The 17,113-nt window shown below is 41.2% G+C and overlaps 1 protein-coding gene across 1 annotated transcript in view; it reads left to right on the forward strand.

The window, feature by feature from the left end:
- Positions 1 to 6,821: 6,821 nt before the first annotated feature.
- The window catches only part of CPE (carboxypeptidase E), a 117,418-nt gene continuing 107,126 nt past the window's right edge, over positions 6,822 to 17,113 (forward strand). The window contains exon 1 of the mRNA XM_003800490.2: positions 6,822 to 7,367. Within this exon, the coding sequence (XP_003800538.1) occupies positions 7,061 to 7,367 (307 nt within the window). The 5' untranslated portion in view covers positions 6,822 to 7,060. The remainder of the gene's footprint in view (positions 7,368 to 17,113) is intronic.

Genomic DNA, 17,113 nt, shown 5'->3' on the forward strand with positions numbered 1-17,113 from the left:
TTTTCTTGGTTAGGTTGGCCAAAGGTTTATCAATTTTGTTGAATTTTCCAAAAACCAATTTTTTGATTTATTGATCTGTTCTATAATCCTTTTGTTCTCAATCTCATTTAATTCTGCTCTAATTTTGGTTATTTCTTTTCTTCTGCTGGATTTGGGATTGGAATGTTGTTCCTTTTCCAGCTGCTTGAGATGTCCCATTAAGTTGTTAACTTCCTCTCTTGAGTTTTTTCTATTGTTCTTCTGTTTTATTTTATTGATTTCTATTGTAATTTTTATTATTTCCTCCCCCTTCCAGCTTTTTATTTAGTTTGTTCTTCTTTTTCTAGTTCTGTGAAGTGTGCTGTTAGGGTGTTTAATTTGAAATCCTCTTTCTTTTTCAATGTTAGTGTTCATCACCATAAAGCTCCCTTCTTAGTACTGTTTCTACCATATCCCAGGAGTCTCGGTATGTTGTGTTTTCACTTGTCTCAAGATATTTTCTAATTTCCCTTTTGATTTCTTCTTTGACTGAATGTTTGGTTAAGAGTGTGTTGTTTAACTGCCATGTATTTGATATTGATTTCTCCTTTTTTTTTTCTTTGAGACAGAGCCTCAAGCTGTCCCCCTGGACACAGCAACCTACAACTCCTGGGCTCAAGCAAGTCTCCTGCCTCAGCCTCCCACGTAGCTGGGACCACAGGCACCCGGCACAATGCCTGGCCATTTTTTTGGTTGCAGCTATCATTGTTGTTTGGTGGGCCCGGGCTGGATTCGAACCCGTCACCTTAGGTGTATGTGGCTGGCGCCTTAGCCACTTGAGCCACAGGCGCCAAGCCTGATATTGATTTCTGTTACTGATTTCTACTTTTATTCCATTGTGGTTGAAAAGATACTTGCTGTAATTTTAATCTTCTTAAATTTCTTAAGACTGTCTATGACCTAACACGTGATCCATTCATGAGAATGCACACTCGTGAAGAATATATATCCTGGTGCTGTTTGGTAGAATGTTCTGTATATATCTGTTAGGTCCATTTGCACCAACACCATAGTGTTGTTCTAGTCTTCTATATCCTTACTAATTTTCTGTCTGAATGTTAACATCTCCATTGTTGAAAGTGGAGTATTGAAATCTCCTGTTCTTATTGCATTTCTGTTTCTCTTTCAGATCTGTCAGTGTTTCCTTTATAGATTTTGGGGCTTTGATGCTGGGAGCACACAGAATTGTTATACCTTCTTGATGGATTGTCATTTTTATCATTAAATAATGTACTCCTTTGGCACTTCTGACAATTTTGGCTCAAACTCTGTTTTGTCCTATGTGATAATAGTCATCCTTGCTGTCTTTGGGTTATCTTTTGCATAGAGTATCTTTTTAAATCCCTTTACTTTTTGCCTATGTGTGTCTCTTGCATATAGTATATAGTTAGATCTAGTTTTTTATCTTTTTTTTTTTTTTTTTTGCCAGGGCTGGATTTGAACCTGCTACCTCTGGCATCTGGGGCTGGTGCTCTACTTCTTTGAGCCATAGTCACCACCCCAATCTAGTATTTTATCCACTCAACTACTCTATGTGTTTTTGTTGGACAGTCTAATCCATTTACATTTACATTTAAATTGTTGATAGGTAAGGATTTACTATTGACATTTTGTTAGTTGTTTTCCGTTTTATTGTTCTTTCATCCCTCTTCTCTTACTGTCTTCCTTTGTGTTTTATTTATTTATTTATTTATTTATTTTTATAGTGGCATGCTTTGATTTCTTTCTTTTGTGTATCTGCTATAGGTATTTTCTTATGGCTCCCATGACATTTACACAAAACATCTTATCATAGTCTATTTTAAGCTGATAACAATTTAACTTTAATTCCATGCAAAAACTCTACACTTTAAACCCTTGCACACACGTCTTGCTTTGTTTACTTTCATTTGCTTTTATGTTGCTATTTCACTTCCTTTCATGTCAACTTAAAGAAGTCTCTTTAGCATTTCCTGTAAGGAAGTTCTAGTGGTGATGAACTCCGTCATCTTTTGTTTGACAAAAATCTTTTTTTTTCTTCTTTATTTCTAAAGGACGGTTTTGTCAGTAAAGCATTCTTAGTTGACAGGGTTTTCCCCCCAGCACTTTACACATATCATCTGCAAGGCTTCTGCTGAGAAATCTACTAATAGCCTTATGGTTGTTCCCTTGTCTATGATGAGTAGCTTTTCTGTTGCTAGTTTTACAATCCGTTTGCCTTTGACTTTTGACAACTTGAGTATAATGTGTCTCAGTATAAACTTATTAGGATTCACCCCGTTAGAATTCCTTTGAGATTCACACATCTGGGTGTGCCTTTTCCTTTCCAGATTTAGGAAGTTTTAAGCCATCGTATCTTTAATTAAGCTTTTATTATTCCTTTCTCTTTCTTTTCTCCTTTTGGATACCCATATGATAATGTCTGATAATTCCCTTAGACATTCTTCACTCTTGTTAATTACTTTTTCTTTTTCTGCTCCAATGGATAATATCAGATGACCTATCTTTGAGTTTGGTGATTTTTTCGTCTGCTTGATCTGCTGTTGAACTCCTATGGTGAATTTCTTACTTTGGTTATCATATTCTTCAGTACTGGAATTTCTGTTTGGTTCTTCTTTATTTTTTCTGTTTCCTCGTAATATTTTTGTTTTGTTCATGTATTGTTTTCCTGATTTTGTTTGTCTTTCTGTGTTCTATTGTCATTTGCTGTGCCTCTTTAAGACAGTTTGAATTCTTTATCAAATAATTCATAGATCTTCATTTCCTTGGGGTTGATTGGTGTAGTTTTTTGTTGTTGTCATTGTTCTTCTTTTGATGGTGTTTTCTTTTCCTGATTCTCTATGTTCCTTGTAGCTTTGCACTGGTGTCTCTACATTTGAGGAAATAGAGTCCTCTTCAGTCTTTATGGTCTGGCTTCAACTGGGAAGGATCCTCACCAGCTATCATAGGTGGTTTCTGGGCCTTTTTCCCTAGGCATCCAGTCTTTTTTTTTTCAGTAAGTGCGAGTAATCTCTTGCTTCTTCTGGTGCCTATATAAGTTCTATCAGTGCACCATAGGATGTGAGATTGAAACCAGCTCTTCTGGAGATGTTATAGTTATGATCTGCTCCCCCTTTTTCTGGGGGGAGCCTCAGTTCTATGATTTATAAAAGTTCGTCAGAGCCTTGCCAGTCATAGAAAGTTCCCTCTCCTTCTTGCTCTCTCAGGCATCTGGGCTATTCTACTTCTTTTAGTATTTTGTGAGAAGCAAGACAGAAACCATCCACTTGGGGAGTGTACTGAAAGGCTAGAAATGTTGGATGCTTGCCCCACTCTCCACCCTCCCCCATTCCACCCCAGGGAGAGTCACCATCTCTCTGGGTGCTGAACTGTGTCAGTAGGTAAAGTGAAATAACTCTTCTCATCAGTTTCAGTGTGGTTAATCTTGATTTTGTGCTTGTCTAGGGTACTGAAACTTCTTGATTTAGGGCTTCTTATAAAGCTATTTTTGTTACTTGTATCACTGTCAAATCTGTGTTTCTGTGGGAGAACGAGGGCTGGGACTTCCTATTCTGTCATCTTGCTGGTATCACTTAATCCTGTATATTCTTTAGGTTATTTATGGCTGTTGTATGTGTATTGGAGAGATGTAGTATGTATCAGTTATCTATAGCCGTGTAACAAATTACCCCAAACTCACAGTTTAAAACAGTGAACATTTATTATGTAACTGTTCCTGTGGGTCAGGAAACCTGGAGCTACTTAGCTGAGTTGCTCTGACTCAGAGTCTCTAAGGAGGCTGCAGCAAACCTCAGACACACCAGGTATTAGGGAAGGAGCCCTCTCAAGGTTCAGTTCTGGTGAAGGATGTGCTTTCTAGCCCATGACCATGAATGTTGACAGGCCTCAGTTCTTCACTGACTGTTGGACTGGATATACCAGTTTTTCTCAGGCTGTCAGATGCCTAAGTGTCTTGCTATGTGAGCCTCTCTACAATATGGCAGCCTATTGCCCAAAAACAAAGGATGGAGAGGGGGGTAAGGAGGGAGGGAGGGAGAGAGAAAGAGAGAGATAGAGAATGAGAGCACACAGCATGATAGAATAATTAAGATGGAAGGTGCAGTATGTTTATAACTCAATATTTTAAGATAAATCCCATCACTTTTTCTATATTATGTTCATTTGAATGCTTCACTAAGTCCTGGCTGTATTCAGATGGAAGAGAATTAAGTTTCATCACTTGAAATGGAGGACTATAAAGAATTTGTGCTCATCACCACACTCTGTGATGGCATGCTACTGCAAATCTTTTCCTAATGCTGTATTCAGTGATGTCACATTGGTAATCTGACATCAGCCATTGTGGGAATATTTACACCCTGGAAATCAACAAACATTCTAAGCCAGCACCCCCCTCCCCAGCTGAGTGTTAAGCACCAGCATGCGGCTGGATGGATATAGAGCTGTATGTTCCCAGAATCTTTAAGAAGATTAATTTTAAAAAGGTGTTGGAGGAAGGGAGTAAAAGCTTATTGACACAGGAAAGGATCTGAAGAACAAAGGTGAAACAGTAAATGAAGGTTTGAGGAGTTAAATATGCTCACATAAATGTTCAGAGGTGACATGAAAACAAAGGGAAGCAGCTCTCTCTTTTTCTTTCTTGTGTGTACATAATTTAAAATGGAAATTGCATACTAAATCTAACTGTTGGTACACAAACAAAAACATTAAAGATTTGGCACGTAAGATTTTTTTTATCTAGTAATCAAGATGGGCATAAACCTTTTGCATAATTGCCTATGAAGCCACAAATAATATATATTCCAGTAAATTTGGTACTGCTGACCTACTCCCAAAATATCCCAGAAATTTAAAGATCAAGTTTTAGTTCCTTTGAATGAATACTTTGATGTGTGTCATATACTTTGGTGAGTTCTATCATTTACCAGATGAATAAGAATTAACTTTTTTTTTTTTAAAAAGCCTTCCACAACCATAACATTTTATCTGGAAGAGACCTTAGAAAAATTATAGGTTGTTACTTCTCAAAGTATGTTTGTCAAATAACTGCTTTTCTTGTTGAAATCTAGAAGCTTCTGAATACCTGAAACCTACCTCAGACCTAATGAATTGGTGGGGGCTTGGGAATCTGTCTAATTTTATAAACTCTCCAGATATTCTCCGAATACTCTGTTTCACTCAAACATTAGAGGATAATCTAATTGAAATTCTTCATTTTACAGACTAAGGAAACAAACATGTAAGCTGTATAGAGACTCCACAAGTGAGACCACATAGCAGGTATGATTCCATTCATTACAGACAAAAAACAAAAACAAAACAGCAAAACTTTGTCTTTAAAGACACAGCTAAAGAGCAAGTGGGACTTCAGTGAGTGAAATGTTTATGTGTGTAGTTACTAGTCAGCATACCCCACCTAGCCACAAATTAGTGTGGATACTTTAAATTGCTAACATGAAAATCTTAAACTCCTATTTCTGAAGTTATTGGTTTTAGCTACTCTATTTTTTTCTCTAGGTTTCCAAGGTTGCTGTTTGGGCATGAGTTTAGAAATATAATTATAACTCTAATTTCAAACTTCTGGACCATGTAATCAAACACAGACTGGTCACAGTGGAAAATGTAACAGTTCTTAGCTCAGCCTACATTGATAAGGAAAATGGCTGAATTCAAATCAATTCAACTGAGTGGCTTGTCTTTATAGTGGGAGTCCCAGTCCCTTCCCCAGAGAAAAGCCACGCTGCTGGGGCAATGTAGACAGTCAGGGGCGTTGAAGCCACCCTCTCTAGCGGTAACTTACCAACCATGTCTGTATTTTTAGTTTTTGATTCAATAAAATCATTTAAACATCTGGATCCTTTTCCAGGTAAAAGTTTTTATTCTATGCAATGCATTGCCAAACAGAGAAAGAACAAGTTTAGAGGAAAATGTCTAAGATGAAAAATTACCCACATTGTGTCCAGTTTTCCTGCTTGGTTTCAATACCCAATGGGTTATTTATTTACATAGTATTTTCATTCATGCTGTCCTCCAATTCAAACCGCAACATCTCTAGGGTAACATCTGCTACAGACATTGCTCCAGGAATATAAATCCCAACTAAGAACTAGACATTTAAAGCTGTAAATAAATTTATAATTTTATAATAGCTTTGCAAAAGGAATTGGCATGTCATTTATCACCATCAGAGTTTTCTTTCTGTTTAACAGGATTAATTTTAATGCTAGACTAAATCCTTTGCCTAACACACCAGCAGAGTTGTACCTAGTTTCCCCGCGGTGTCACAGAGGAGGGTTGGTGCAGGCACTGCCAGGTGACATTCCTTTTGTGTTTCCTTTTTGTTTTTTATTTTCCGAAGAAGAATCCAGGAATGTGCATACATACAATTAAAGACAGTGTCTGCCAATTGATAAAAAAAACCATTTCTCGTCTCTTAAACCTCACCAAAGGGCACATTGTTCTAATTTCTGGCTGGGCTCTGCAATAAATGAAAACCCAGCCCGTGAGTTTGTGTTTGGGCTATTGGTACAGTTGGTAAGTGGCAGCCAATACTGCCTTTTTGTTTCTGTTCTTTTCTGGAACATTCTCTAATTCTTGGTGCATCAAGATGAGCACGGAATGGGTTGGAATCTGTGCCGCTTTAAAACGCTTTACTAGCAATCCAAGAATATTTTTTCTATATGCAGTGTCATGGGTCTCTCCACAACAGCAGCGTCCGGGAACCCAGACCTTTCCTTGTCATTCCACCTGCGCCATCCCGGGCGCCATTTGGCTTTTGACGTGGGTCTGAGCCAACAAGTGCAGCGGGCAGCTCTCCCCTCCCCGCCCGGCCCCTGCGCGCGGTGGTTTCTCCCGCAGCTCCCCTGGGCCGGGCGGCGGTAGTGCAGCCCGCCGAGCCGTGGCGCTGCGCCTGTCCTCTGGGTGGCCCCCGCGCGCGGCTGACACCCGGCCGAGAAGGTGCGCGAGCCGAGCGGCCGCCGAATTGCCGCCCAGCAGCGCCGGGGCTCAGCCAGCGCCAGGCAGACAAAAGAGGCCGCGGACGCGAGGTTCGGCGGGTGCAGCGATGGCGGGGCGCGGAGGCCGGGCGCTGCTGGCTCTGTGCGCGGCGCTGGCCGCCTGTGGGTGGCTTCTGGGCGCCGAAGCCCAGGGGTCCGGGGCCCCCGCGGCGGGCATGAGGCGGCGCCGGCGGCTGCAGCAGGAGGACGGCATCTCCTTCGAGTACCACCGCTACCCCGAGTTGCGCGAGGCGCTGGTGGCCGTCTGGCTGCAGTGTACTGCCGTCAGCAGGATCTACACGGTGGGGCGCAGCTTCGAGGGCCGCGAGCTCCTGGTCATCGAGCTGTCCGACAACCCTGGTGTCCACGAGCCTGGTAAGGGCGCTGCGCCCTGCCAGCCCTGGGGGCGTCCCGGAGGGCGGCAGAGCGTCTCACTGGGGCGTGGGGGAAGGAGGGAGGAGTCTGGGCTGCCTCCGGGTACCAGTGTTCGGGGCGGAAGGTGGAAAGTGGAGGGAGGGCAGCAGACGGGGAGACCCCGACCTGGGGCGCTGCGGATTGCCAGCCCGGTGCCCCTGTCCGCAGGCCATCTCCCCTCCCTTAGCCACCCTCTGCTGAGCTCGGGCGGGGGCTTGGAGGCGGGAACACAGACCCAGCAGACCCCGGCCCGCAAACCCGGTGGCCACGCTCAGTTTGCAGTGTAGGACGCCGGAGGGAAGAGGGTCAGCCCTCGCGAAGGGTCAGCCTTCCTTGCTGACAGCGGGAGAAAGCTGAGGCGCAGAGAGCAGGGATTTAGCGGAGCAAGGGAGAGTCGTCTGTCATTTGTTTCCTGATCCCAGAGGACCAGCTTATCGGTCCTGCGGGCTCTGCGTACCGGTCCCCACCTGCGAGTGAGTGTTGGGGGCGCTTGCTGCGGCCCGGGAGCGCCGAGGAGGCCGCCGGTCCGGGCGTGGTGTGCGCGACCCGGGTCCTCCTCCCAGGGACTGTACCTCCAACAGCTTTCCTATTTTGAAACTGCACAGGTCGTTCTAAGGAAAAAAGGACAATTCCGTTTGTCTGCTTTGAGGTGACTAGTTTGTGACCAGGTTTTTAATCCAGCTGATATTCCCGAATAGCCATTTTAGGCATCTTCCTTATGAGTACGTGAAGGCATGTTTTTGATGCATTTAGTGTTAGTTAAGAGGTATTTAAAAATTGTTCTTGGGGCGTTTTTTAAAAATATATTTCTGCTCTTTGGAAATGATTGGGGCCAGATGATTTGTACCTACTGATAATAAAGGTCCTGCTGAAGTGAGTCAGGCTATTTAGCAGCGTGGAATGCTTAATTTTTTTTTGATGACAAAGAAAGCAGGAAAAATAGTGTAAACATTTTAGAGGAAGGGCCAGAATAGTTTTTATAATGATACATACTTAAGAACCAAACTGAGAGAGGATTACAATAGGTGATGAGTAGACATTTTGATCTTCAAATGCATAGTATTGATTAAAATACTAAATCGATTGATTAAAAATAGATCGTCAGGAGACAATTCTTACCTTCAAGTAATAGAAGAAAAAAGGTTTGCACAAGTTTGCTGTCAACCCCCCCAAATCAAATCCTAGAAAACATTTAGTATACTGTACTCTATTTGGAATGAATGGTCCATCGTGATTTGCAAGGCCCTCTTTTAGCCTTGAGGTCCCTGAGGCAGCATCTGCACCGGCTCAGGTTGGGCACACAGCAGGCCTGAATATACATTATGGAATAATATGTATTATGAAAAATATTCAGTGTATTATGGAAAAAACGAATCTGTCATTAGATGAATAACACATTGTTTAAAATAAAACATTTTGGCTGGGTGCAGTGGCTCATGCCTGTAATCCCAGCACCCTGGGAGGCTGAGGCAGGAGGATCCTTTGAGTTCAGGGGGTTCAAGATCAGCCTGAGTGATAGCCAGACCCTATCTCTACTAAAAATAGGAAAACTAAAGGTCGAGTTCAGTGGTTCACACTGTAATCCCAGCACTGGGGGAGGCCAAGGTGAGTAAATTACCTGAGCTCATGAGTTTGAGATCAGCCTGAGCCAGAGCAAGACCTTGCCTCTAAAAAAATAGCCAGGCATTGTGATGGGCACCTGTGGTCCCAGCTACTTCGGAGGCTGAAGCAACAAAATGACTTAAGCCCAAGAGTTTGAGGTTGCTGTGAGCTGTGACGCCACAGCACTCTACTGAGGGTGACAAAGTGAGATTCCGTCTTAAAAAAAAAAAATTAGGAAAACTAGCCAGGTGCAGTGGTGGATGCTATAGTCCTAGCTGTTCAGGAGGCTGAGGCAGGAGGATTGCTTGAGCCCAAGAGACTGAGGTTGGTGGTAGCTATGATGTTATGGCAGTCTACCCAGGGCAACAGAGTGAGATTTTGTCTCAAAAAAAAAAATTTATTTCTCATACACACAAAACATAAATTTAATTCATCTTACAAAAACAAACTCTGAAATGTATATAGTAAGTACTTTACAATTCCCTGTTAAATGGAGACTTTAAGTCCATGGTAATACTTACTAGTAGACTATAAATTGTCTTTATCTGTTGTATTTTTAAAAGTAGAAATGAACTATTTTGAATCAACATCAAAATAACTGTAAAGGTGATTTTCCCCCACCCCAGCCTTTTATGAAGGGTGACTAGAAGTTTTCAGAGAGCTAGAAAATGTAGCAGTCTGATCTGTACATAGTTTGATAGTACTTGTGTGAATTAACAATTTCATAGGATGTTTTGGATAAAGGAAAATGTTCACCATTCTTAAGTGACCTTCACACTCCTTTCAGATTAAAATATTAAAAAAGAAAAAGAATATTCCTACCTCCTATGAGATAGAAATGTTCTCATTTATTGTATTTTGAGCACCTGTACCACAAGGTGGGCCAGGTGTCTGTGGGCTGTACAGAGATGAGAAGTCAAGAATGGGGATTTTGAAGGACAGTGCAAGGAAGGGTGGGGCTTCAGCAACAGTGTGGGGGGCTGGAGATATCCCAGTCCCTAAACCAGCCACAGCACTGGTTTTATTGATCTAAGGCTCCACTTGGGGGAACTCGGCCAGGAGATTGGGTTATTGATGAGCAGCTGCAGGAAGACAGGAGGTCTATCGATTATTGAAACCTACAAATCCAAAGTAGCTCACGTACAGACTTGTCTTTATCTCGCTCCTGCTTGTGAAAAAAGGGAAACTGTCTCAATTATTTTCACCCTTTTGTTTGAAATAACATCTCTGCTTTCTTTTGTTTGAAATAACATTTTCTCTTTGAAATAACGTTTCCGATTCAGCTTTAGAAAGTAATTCTTAACAAACTCATTTGCTCGATTCAAACTTTGATGAAGTTGCACGTATTCATTTTATTTTCTAGCAAGGGAGAGGTGTCAAGTTCATTCATCGAGTCTTTTTCCTAAACTTTAAAAACAATGTAGCTAATTTCTAACAATTTAGTTATCATAACAGAAGAGCTCTAATAAAACAAAGCAACATATGCACCTAAAGCGATTTCCTGTGGTGGAACAGCCAGTGTGTCAGTGAGCAGTTTGCTGGGTCGCACTAGTAGAGATGTTTAGTGACACAACCAGCCTTTTTCCTGAGCAGGAAGAAGTGGCCTTTACACTTGTTTGACACAGGCTATGGGCTGTACTTGAATTTATCTTCCAAAATGAATCTCTCAGATGTTCAATATTTGAATTCATCAAAAAAGGAAAGAAAATTCCATTTGGAATTGAAATATCTACAAGAAATAACTATACCTATTCTGTGATGACCCCATAGGAATCAGCTTGATTCTTGCCCAGCTGAATATTGGGGCGCCATCATTTTGTCTCACTTTGGAGATGTGCAAAGATCTATTGGAGGAGGGTGTGGGCATCAGCCAACCTCACTGGTCAGGACCGCAAAGGGTCTTGGCATCGATCTCATCTCCTCACACACTGTTAGTTTGGTCTGCAGGTGGGAGTTCTGAGAGTTAGTGTTGTGGCTGGTTTGGGGACTGGGATAAAGACTGTGCTAGTGGCTGATTCCAGGTAAGTCCCCATTAGGTGTGATTTCTGACAGGAACTATCACTTGCCCCATATTTCTTTCCTGTTAGTTCTGTTTTGTACTTTTTTCTTATTTCCACCCACAAGGATTCCTGTGTTCAAACCCAAACATGTATTTTCGTAGGCATACTTAACCATTACTGAAGTACAGTATTCATAAAAGAAACCTTTATTAATTTATGTCTAAGCAATGGAACCTTGTTCCCAGACCACTCCTCCCAAAGTGAAATATGAGGTAAGATCAGTTTGTTTAAAACACTAATTCTTTTATATGTAGTTCAAGATTGTTTGGGGGGAATAAATCTGATTTATAGATTTGAATGCTATCTTAAAAAACATTCTTTAGAGCATGGATTTTTCTCTCTCACGGGTTGGAATGATTATTTTGGACTGATTCCTCCCTTCTACCATTCCCTGAATTTATATACTATAAAGTTTAAAGTATAAATACCAGAATGCATAGGCCAAATATTGTGAAGGAACATTTAATGCTGGCAAAATTTCTACACAACTTGAAAAAAAAAAAAAAAGAATGGGGACTTTTGATTATTTGTATGGCCTCTTTTTATTACAGACTAGTGTTTATTTGTGGGGAATGATTCCAAGGAAGCAGCACCTTACAATTGGCTTAAGATAGGTATTAGATTCAGGTGAAGAATTTAGATCTACCACATGTGGTCAAGAGTTATTTTTAGACTTGAGTGAGTTCGCACAGCTTTTGCCAGAAGTAGTGTTCTTGATTGGCTTGTGATTGGCTAATGAGAGAGGGGGAAATTGGGCAGGAGTCTAACATTATATCCTTTGCTCAGACAAAAGAGGCAGCTTTCTATGAAAACTGGACAAGGGCAGATGAATCCCTGGGATCACCTGCCAGCAGCTTCCCTACAGGCTTACCACAGGGTGAAATCTCTACTTTGCACTCTCTTCCTTTGGAGAAGATACTATAACGAAATTCTAAATAGCTGAGTGGTTTGGACGCTGGTCACATGCTCTGGGGATGATGGGCTCAAACCCAGTGTTGGGCCTGCTAAACAAAAACAAAAACAAAAACAAAATAGCCAGGTGTTGTGGCGGGCGCCTGTAGTCCCAGCTACTAGGGAGGCTGAGGCAAGAGAATTGCTTGAGCCTAAGAGTTTGAGGTTGCTGTGAGCTGTGAAGCCATGCACTCAACCGAGGGTGACAAAGTGAGACTCTGTCACAATAAAAAAACGAAAACAAAATAGCCCCTGTAAAGGGTGACATCATAACTCAGCTTTTCCTACATGTGTGTAATGGAGCCTTAGATCAATAAGCAGGTTTGTAGAGTGTGGGCTTACCAGAGAGCCCTTAACACGCTAATGATGCGTTCTCCAAGTTAGATGCATACTGCCCAGTGGTTTCCGGTCCTCTTTTACCATGTGATCCCCCCCGCCTTTTTTGAAGAAGCTAATCTTGAAACTAGTGCTACACTAGCTTGAGGAACACATCAACCCATTATCATTCCTCACTGTGGTATTAAAAATTAATTTGGCAGTTCTCTAGCAGAAGGTCTTGTATAGAGAGTCCTCATGGGTGGGGAATACACGTTTTCATTTTTTTAGCCTAAAATAGTAGAGGGGTTTATGTAGGGAAAGCATTAATATTATACTGACTGAATTTAGAGCTTGATTCTGAGGTAAGGAGACTTAGAGCAAATAATTCTGATTAGGAAGATAGACAAGTGAGTCCTAACTCTTTTTTTTTTTTCAGTTATTGGCTGCGGTCAGGTTTGAACCCACCACCTCAGAGGTATGGGGCCAGCACCCTACTCCTTTGAGCCACAGGTGCTGCCCCCAACTCTTTTTTTATTGTTAAGTAGTCTCATGCCTTCAACATCTGTTTACCTGTTTTTCTTGTCTACAAAATGGGAATCCTTTAACAACTCAGCCCTCGCAGGATTGTGTGAGGCCGGAGTGGGATGGGATGAGGAAGGAACTTCAGTGACATTGCTTCCACCGGGTTATGAGGAGCTGGGCTGCTCTGTAAACCCCTCCTTTACTTCCCATGAGAGCAGACCCCTGGGCCGTGTTGCCTTTGAGCTCTGTCCCCTGTGCCTGCTGAGTGCTCCCCCACACAGTAGTGCTGAGCGGGACTACGTGACAGCCTGAAGGGCCTGTTCCCGCTTCTGTTTTCTTGTTCGCAAACATTTGTTTCTTTATATGTTTTTAAAATGTGGGAGCATTCCTGCTTCTTTTTCTGTTTAACATCCTTACTCAGTAGTCAAAGTGTTCATCATTATCTGAGCATGTGTTTATGACTGTTTCTTCAGGTACTCAAATAGTTTTTATTGGCAATCTAACTTACTTTCCTAAAGAATTTATATGAAACTGTTCAGGTTCTAACTTATTCTTTTTTTTTTTTTTTTTGTAGAGACAAGAGTTTCACTTTATCACCCTTGGTAGAGTGCTGTGGCATCACAGCTCACAGCAACCTCCAGCTCTTGGGTTTAGGTGATTCCCTTGCCTCAACCTCCCAAGTAGCTGGGACTACAAGTGCAGTTTGGCTGGGGCTGGGTTTGAACCTGCCACCCTTGCTATATGGGGGAAGCGCCTCTTTTATAATCATAGCAGGAATGAAAGGTTTTTGAAATCTCCTTTCTCACCCCTCCTTAACTTTGCCCACTGGAGTTCTCTCTGTGTCTCCATAGTTCTTTGGAAAGCCATGATGGGGAGGTTCATGGTGGACACTTTGCTGCCCAGGGACTTGAGTTCAAATCCCTACTCTCTTGTTTTTAACTGAGCGCTCCTGGGCAAGTCAATTAAATTCTTTCTACATCCCGAATTCATCATCTATGAAATGGCAATAGGTTAATAATCAAATGAGGTGCTAAATACAAAATGCTTTTTTAATTTTTTTAGCATTTTATATTTTGATATTATTTATTTACTTGTTATTGTTGGGGAATCATTGTCATTGAGGGTACAAAGAGCCAGGTCACACTGCTTACATTTGCTGGGTAAAGGCCTTCTAATAACCGTATCCTGTCCCCAAGAGGGGTGTCAAAATTCTTAATTCACTGTGTGGCAGCCATTATTATAACCTTTATTATAGCATTTTCTATTGTTCATCTGTGTGTTTCTGAGCTTCTTGTACTCAGGGATTGTGTTTTGTTTATTTATTTTTTTTATCCCAAATGTCTAGTACTATGCTTAGGACATAGTTGTAGTCAATGATTATTTGTTGAATACAATTTCTCAAACAAGCAAGAATGCACATCACAAAACAGAGCTGTGTTAAGGGCTAATGTTGCCATCATGCATATCAGCATGCCGGAAGAATGATAACAAGAAAGGATGGCGATGGCATTTTTCTCACACTTTATTTTTTGTGCTGAGCTCAGTTTTGGAGGCGGAGAACCCGCCAACTGCCCGTCTTCTGGAGTTCCAGTTACAGACTTGCCACGTTATCTCTGACTACATGAGTAAAGGGCTCTTTTCCTCCTGGTCCTCTTTTCTTCTTTGGACGTTGTAGAAAGTTAAACTGATTTTTAAGTCTTAAATACAAGTTTTTAAGCATAATTGGTAAAAACATATTCAGTAAAATTTTACCTTTTAAAAATCTCCATGAGCCCATAGTGTCGCACACTAGGAACTATGCTTTGTATTCAACACAGAAGTCGCGGGCCTCCCCCCCCACCCCCCAGATTTCGGTTTCCCTTCCCTCCTGAAATGGATTCCACTTGCACATGAGAACACACAGGTTTACCTGAGCAATGGCTATTGAGTTGAATGAACTTAAATTTGAAGCATGTTTAAATGTGTGCTTTCCTTCCCTTCTCTAAATTACTGGAATTGCTGTTGCTTTCTCCATGAATGTTTCTCTTTCTTTTAAAATTTGGGGTATAGTGTTTTTTAAGTGTGCTGACAGTCAGCTTTTCTTAATAAAACACGGCCTATGAGAAGAAGCCTGTTTGTATTACCAGAACCTTTTATTATTTTCAAATGATTTATCTACTTTACCTGACCCCGAATGAATAATTGTTGAAGGATAAGGTGCATATATAAAGTATTTGACTCTTGAACAAAAATAAATGTGTTAATTCTGATAATATAATCTGTAATAACTTTCTATTGGGAGTATAGTAAATATATTGTTTGTTTTTACAGAAATCTATTTATTATGAAATCATTGCTAAGCATCAAATTTCTATAATAATTATTTAAAAAATCCTTACTTTAAAAATAATTTCATTTCAAACAAAGGCTGATTATGTAAAGAATGGGTGCAAATCATTTATTTTCTATATGAGGCTAAATATAACTTTTAACTTAAGTTCGGGTGGCTGAAACCTTCCTTGCGGTGGTTATGCACATCAAGGTAACTGAGAGGAATAGTCTCACTGATTTGCTCAATGCCAACAGTTCTTCCTGTGTTCAGATCCCAGAGTGATGCTGTTTGGTTGGACCTACCCAGTCTCTCTTTCTACAGATCCTGAAGGACTTATAACCAGAAAAGCTTTCCTTAACTGTACAGCTGCTCTTCACTAACTTTGTGTAATTATTTTGCAAGAAGTATCTTATTCTAGAACTCAGCTCAACAACTTGCACCAGTCACTTTTTTTTTCTCAGCCAGAGTCTTACTTTGTTGCCCTTGATAGAGTACCATGGCGTTATAGCTCACAGCAACCTTAGACTCTTGGGCTCGGGCAATTCTCTTGCCTTAGCCTCCCTAGTAGCTGGGACTATAGGCGCCCACCACAATGCCTGGCTATTTTTAGAGATGGGGGTCTTGCTCTGGCCCAGGCTGGTCTCAAACTCCTAAGCTCAAGCAATCTACCTGCCTCCATCTCCCAGAGGGCTGGGATTATAGGTGTAAGCCACCACATCAGACCTTTTTTTTTGAGACAGAGTCTGACTCTGTCTCCCAGGCTGGAGTGCAGTGGTGTCACCATAACTTCTGCAACCTCAAACTCTTCCCTTCCTCAGTAGCTGGGACTACAGAAGTGTGCCACCATGCCTGGTTAACTTTCTATTTTTTGTAGACACAGGGTTTTGTTCTTGCTCAAGCTGGTCTTGACCTCTTGACCTCAAAGGACCCTCCAGCTTTGGCCTCCCAGAGTGCTGGGATTATTAGGTGTGAGCCACCCCGCTCAGCCTCAAATCATAAAGTTAGACTATGAGTCGAGGGTGTTGGCTCTTCAGTACCAAAGCTGGGTTGTGGGGCTGTCACTTCACGGACCAACATCCTGAATAGACTTTTTCCTTTTTTTTGTTTTTTTCTAGTCCAAGGGTAATTTCTAAAACAACTTTTCCTCTTAGCTATTAAAAATTTTGCTGTGTAGCATTCCACACTGAAATCAACTTTCTGCAGTGAAAACATAGACTTTTCCTAACATAACTAATAATTTCAATTTAGGGAATATTTAGTGAACACCCACCATGCCTGTGCTATTTATCTGTCACCCTTTGAAGCAAGGCTCGAAATGTGTTATTTCTTGCTTTGGATTCACTCTTCTATGGATGTCAAGCTTAATTTGCTACTGTCTATCTGGTGGCCCTTACTTGCTTCTGCAAAACGTTTGCTGTGTGTAGACAGAGGTGGAAGGCTTCCTTCCTCATCTTGTTCTTGAACCTACTGAAAATGTTAATGACATTTGCAAAATAAAATACTTTTGTCCTTTTTATGTTTGAGGTGTGGTGATGGACTTCTGACTTTGAAGTACAACAGTTCTATTGAAATAGTTTCATTTGCTTCACATTGTGACTTTGTTTAGCACTTTTTTTTTTTTTTTAAATTTACTTGGGGAAACCAGTCTTATTCATTGTGGGAACTCAGTAAATGTTAAGCCAGATTCTCAGCATAATCAGCATCATGGGAATTAAGTTAATGCACTTTGGAAACTGCATTAACTCCACCAGACCGACAGACCTTTACAGAGCTCATGCAGAGAGAAGTCAGCTTGTTAGATGTATTTTCTCAAGAGTCAAATTCAGTTTTTGGAATACATAAATATAGATAGATAATCTTATGTGAATACTGTGTACACATACACAGGCACACAAATAGTGAAGGATACTATGCAGATATATAGACTAAAATACTATCTGTAC

The sequence above is a fragment of the Otolemur garnettii genome, unplaced genomic scaffold (genome assembly GCF_000181295.1).
Source record: "Otolemur garnettii isolate 467f Iridium unplaced genomic scaffold, OtoGar3 scaffold00177, whole genome shotgun sequence".
Taxonomy (NCBI): domain Eukaryota; kingdom Metazoa; phylum Chordata; class Mammalia; order Primates; family Galagidae; genus Otolemur; species Otolemur garnettii.